This window comes from Chinchilla lanigera, unplaced genomic scaffold (genome assembly GCF_000276665.1).
Source record: "Chinchilla lanigera isolate Chin_1 unplaced genomic scaffold, ChiLan1.0 scaffold00108, whole genome shotgun sequence".
Classification (NCBI taxonomy): Eukaryota; Metazoa; Chordata; class Mammalia; order Rodentia; family Chinchillidae; genus Chinchilla; species Chinchilla lanigera.
In genome coordinates, this window is record NW_004955509.1 from 4,913,834 (window position 1) to 4,919,320 (window position 5,487).

Sequence of the window (5,487 nt, forward strand, 5' to 3'; positions counted from 1 at the left end):
TATATATATATATATATATATATATATATATATATATATATGGTACATAGAGTAGTCAGATTCACAGAGACAGAAAGGAGAGTATTTCTCAGGGGCTGGGGAGAGTTGTTTAAAGGGCACAAGGGCTGAGGTGTAGCTCAGTGTTAGAGCCCTTGCCTAGGGTGCTGAAAGCCCTAAATTCAACCCTCAGTGCATGCCTATTGTTCTAGCAGTCTGGAGGCTGAGGCAGGAGGATCGCCATGAGTTCAAGGCAAGCCCAAATTACATATCAAGCCTCACGTCTCAAAAAAGAAATTTAAAAAAGGGTATGGAGTTTCTATCTGGGATGATAAAAATAACTCTGGAAATGGATGGTGGGGATGGCTCCCCCACAATGCAAATGTACTTAATGCTACTGTACACTTAAAAGTAGTTTAAATAGCAAATTTTATGCTATTTACCACAATTTTAAAAATTAGCGGTGAAGAACAGACACAGTCTATGTTTTGAAAGGGAATTTCATATAGAGCATGGCACATACCTGTTTGGTTGGCATGGGATCTGTCAGACTGATCGTACTGGAACAAAAGGACTCTACTAGTCTATGGTGAACTAACAACTTGCACCTGATTTAAAATCATTCTTTCTTGGTGCTCAACGAAAGGGTCTGTGTTTACATGGTAAAATAGTTGTTTCAGTGTCAAAAAGCAAGAATTCTGTTTTCAGTCAGTGAAGGAATGCAGTGGCAGGTCGTTCAGGTTGACACATAATGTTTTTTAAAATGGCACATGTGGCTGAGGTGCTAACATTTAAAGAGGCTGTGTCTGTTTTGCAAATTCAGAGACTTCAAACATGGGACAACTCTACTCCCAAACCAGACCCTGAACTCTGAGTCAACATTCCCTAACTCAGGCTCCAAGACCCTCAATACTAAGTGCCATTTTGGAAACAATGGCATTACCTCCAACAAATCAACAATACTTCAAAATTAAGCTCCTTAAAAACCCTTCTTGTGACAGTCATTCTTTTAGAGACACCACCAAAGAACAGTAATACCAACCTCTGTTGGAAGGGTGGTATAGTTTCGATCTGGACCCTTCCCCAAAGTTTTGCATGTTGTAAAGGCTTGGTCTTCTGCCCACCGCGCTATTAGGACATGGTGGAAACTTCAAAGGTGATTCGGAGTGGGACGTCTTCCCATCACCAAAGGTGTACCGTCTAAGGGAACTGTGAGACCCCACCACTTCCTCGCTCTCTCACTTCCTGGCTTCCACAAGGTGAGTAGCTTTCTCTACCACAATCTCCCACCATAATATTATGCTTCCCCACAAGCTCAAAAGCAATAGGATCGACCGACCATGGACTGAGTTTCCCAAAACTGTGAGCCAAAATAAATACTTCCTTTTTTCAAGTTGATTGTCTCATGAATTCCGTTACAGTAATGTGAAGCTGACTAACACAGAAGGGTTCCCTTTGCCACATTGGTTGTGTTATAAGCTATCTTCTGAGCACAAGTCAAGACTCTTTAGAAGAATCAAACAAAAGTGGTTAAATAAGTAGACTGATAAAATTGAAAAATAACAGCCTGTGCCTGATAATCCACCAACCAAACTGAACAAATAGGAATAGACAATCTATTACAGCAGTGAAGAAGTACAGACTGCTTGCTTCCAATTCTTAAAAACCACTGTGGCAGGCAGCCTCCAATATGGCCCTTAATGTCCCTCACCTCTTGCTACTCACATCCTTGTGTCATGTTCTCCCACAGTGGAAAAGAGCAAATTAAAATGCTCTCTGGGACCAGGCAGGCAGCATAAATGTGTGAGTCAGGCTGAGGAAGTGGGTAGAGCCTCTAGGAGTGATGTGGCTACAAGAAAAACAGAGTTCACACCCTCCCCAAAAGAACTTTTAAAATATGGTTGAGTGTTAAGCATACCAAGTCTGCCTGTTAAATCTGACCCACCAAACGTGAAGTTGTAATCAGTCCCTGTATTCAGCATCATGAGCAATAAAAGGCTTGTGACACATACATGTATGTGGAGGACTTAGGCCTTCGCAGATGCCGGACATTTTTGTGAATAGGTCTTCCTCACACATCCATTCATTCAATTCAGAAAATTTTATGGAGTATCCACTATAAGCTACCAAACCTCTTGTACCAAATTTTGTACTTTTAATCCTTCTATTTTGTACCTTTCCAAGTTTGGGTTATTTGTATCAGTACTGTATTTGCAGGTAATGCAGATCCTCTATTTTAAGAAATGAGTTCCAGTCCCAAATCCACAAATAAAGAATTATTATAATAATAGCATATTCATGAAAAGCAAATTACTTATCTTGGCGTTTAACATCCTTGTAACTATTCCTGCACTTTTAATGTCAACAGAAAAAAGTAATGTCTAAGTCTGGCTGATATAGTAAATTAATGTTAATAACAGTTTTGACACTAATAGCAAGTTTTAAAAAGAAAAGCCTCCAGTTTCTAAGCTGGGTTTCATTTCTTAAAAATCACCTCAGCTCATTGTCACCAGAGTCCCCAAGAACAATTCTAGCTACTATTTCACCTTCACTGGGAACCTGAAACAATAAAGGTCTATAAAGTTTCTATGAAATTATATCCTTTGCCTGCCTTTGCTCACCCCAGGGAGAGAAACATCCATCCCTTGAGTTACAGTATGAGGGCTTCTCAGCAGAGATACATTTCTGAATCCTTGTAAGCAAATGAATACCTATGTGGTGTTATTAAAAACTACTGCTAGTAGCTGTTTCCTCTGAGCCTGAACATTAGTTATGAAAATGGGAACTATTAAAGAAAATGGGAAATTTCAGACTTTATGTTTTGGAGATCAGAGAAAAGAGTCTTCACCTTATCTGTCTTTGTTCGACAGTGTCAAGCATGGACAAGAACATTAATACATGTCCCGTGAATTAAATCATCTGAACTGAAAACTTCAACAGGCCTGAGGAAAGCAAAAAGGAGCTCAGTGCGTTGCTCTTCACGCTCTTGCGAGCTCTTTCTGGAAATTATTAAGCTCAAGCAGCCCTTGCATAATTTCTAGCTCTCTCAGACTCAGCCGATCCCTAGGATGGTGTTGGCATGTAACACCCACCCCTATAATCACTTAGAGTCCACTGGGCTTGAAGCAAACCATCTCTTCCAACTTCCTGAACATTGTTCTTTTTCTATAACTAATTGAGTGTTTTACTTTTAGATAATCCTATAATGAACGAGCTCAAATGAGCAGAAGCAGCAGTGACAACCCATCAATAAAATAATTAAGTCAAAGTGGGTTTTGTTAGAAACTTCTCATTTCATAATGGGAAATCTAGGCTACTTAAGACTAGGGATATCAAATGGAATAATTTCTTTTTGTTCTAAAAGGAAAGTCAACTTTAAAAGTATTTGCTTCATAGAATACTCATAAACTCCTCTGACAATATTGGTTATTTATTCCAACAGGGCATGCACAGTAGAAATACCAATGGAATATAAAGTGGCTTCCAGAATTTTCATAGAGTTAGCATTCACAGTTGTTCATAGAACTTAGACAAGGAAATGAGCTATATTTGCTCTCTCAGTTCATTATCTCAGTCCTCTAAGAATTTTGTCATTTATCCCAACACTTTCATGCCATGGGAAAATCAGGCCATGATGAATACAGATGTATAGCAAAATTCTATCTCTTGCAACCAGTGAAAAGGGAGCGTTCCTGACAACAAAAGATGATTGAGACAGCTACACTTCTTTTGCATTCTCCCCCACCCAACATAAACGACTGTGATTGAACTAAGAGCCCACTGACCTTATCTTGCAACACAAGCTCAGGACTGCCACTGACCAGCTTTACCCCCAAGCTTTGCCTCCTCCCCGGCTGGGAGACTGGCATGAGTTACAAAACCAAACTTTGCACTAATGGACATACAGTGAATAATTAATGGCTTCTAAACTCCAGAGAAAGTATAAAAGCAGAACCCAGGCCTGGCTTCTGGCGCTACGCAGTGCCACACTGAGGGGTAAAGTGGTAACTAAATAAGGAAGTGACATGGCTTGAAGTCATCTAGGCTGGTGCCCAAGTAGAGACAGCAGGAGGCAAGGATGCCCTTCAGAGGCTCCATGAAAAGGGGGATAAAGTGAAAACACACATTACTGTGTGGCTAAGAGAGATAACTACATACCCATGCTCCATCAGGTCCAAACAGTTCTAGGAAGTTGCCAATGAATTCCCGTGATTTCTCTTCCCATTTTTGAATTAGATCATGGCTCTTTTCTTCCACTCGGTTAACAAATTCTTTTGACCTTTCCTCCACGTTCTTGACCTTTTCTTTCATCTTGTCCACTTGGTTCTGGAAACGGTACTTCTTTTCCTGGTCAAAATGTACACGAGAAGTAGATTGATCCAAGAGGGCAGGATTATCCACCCGCATGGTCACATTTTATGTCAACTTGAATTTGTTCCTAATGTAAATGGTTAGGATGTTGTCATTTCCTGAAACCAATATTGCTTATAAAAATGGGCCATCAACTGGGCTATAAAATTCATGTGTTATATTAAAGTTTTCAATGTAATGACATTTTCTACTAAGCTAGTTGAATTGTATCACTTTCCTTAGTGATGAAGAAAGCTTTTGTTCTGATAAATTCTCTGAACTTGGACTGTTTTCTTATAGCCTTATGAAGCAATGTTGTCTACCTATGTACCCAGAAGCCACTGTGTGGTAAGCAAATCATGGATCACCTTTCAACCTCCATGTCTTCCATTTACCTATAAAAGTTTCCAGTTTATCCTTCTTTATGGCTGAGTAGTGCTCCATTGTATAAAATTACCTTTTTATCCATTCCTTGGTTGATGGGCATTTGGATTGTTTCCAATATTTAGCTATTACAAATTGTGCTGCTATGAACATGGGTGCACATATATCGCTGTGGCATGGGGTTTTTATATAATGGAGTACTACTCAGCCATAAAGAAGGATAAACTGGAGACTTTTATAGGTAAATGGATGCAACTCAAGACCATACTCATAAGTGAAATAAATCAGATCTACATGTGTAAACATCATTTTGTCTCACTAGTGTGAGAAACTGAATGAGTAAATAAGATCCAAAGTATACAATAGAATAAAATGGAAAGAAACCGATCAAAAGAAAAGACAGTCTGTGATGGGGAAAAAGGGAAGGGAAGGAAGGGAAAAAGAAAAAATATATTTATACACAAGATAGTTAAGATAGTTATAAAGCTAGTTTCCCTTCCTTCATTGAAAAGAAAGGTTTGTGCTAATATTGTTTGGACAAGATATCAGGCCTATGTCTTGTACTCTGAATAACTACTATGAAGATAACAACATGCAATGTATTAATTATTGTAACTCTCCCACTAACCTGTTTTGAAACTGTTTTATTGCTATTTTTATTTTTTTCTCTTTAAAATAAAAAAAATTTAAAAATAAAACTGTGGAATTGAAATAAATAAATAAATAAATAAATAAATAAACTATGTTTCCTCAACT

General features: G+C 38.5%; 1 protein-coding gene across 7 annotated transcripts in view; it reads right to left on the reverse strand.

Moving 5' to 3' along the window:
* The window catches only part of Pcyt1b (phosphate cytidylyltransferase 1, choline, beta), a 93,894-nt gene that overhangs the window by 17,626 nt on the left and 70,781 nt on the right, over positions 1-5,487 (reverse strand). For all 7 annotated transcript variants that reach the window (XM_005407850.2, XM_005407852.2, XM_005407849.2 and 4 more), the window contains one exon: positions 4,156-4,344. In XM_005407850.2, the coding sequence (XP_005407907.1) occupies positions 4,156-4,344 (189 nt within the window). The remainder of the gene's footprint in view (positions 1-4,155; positions 4,345-5,487) is intronic.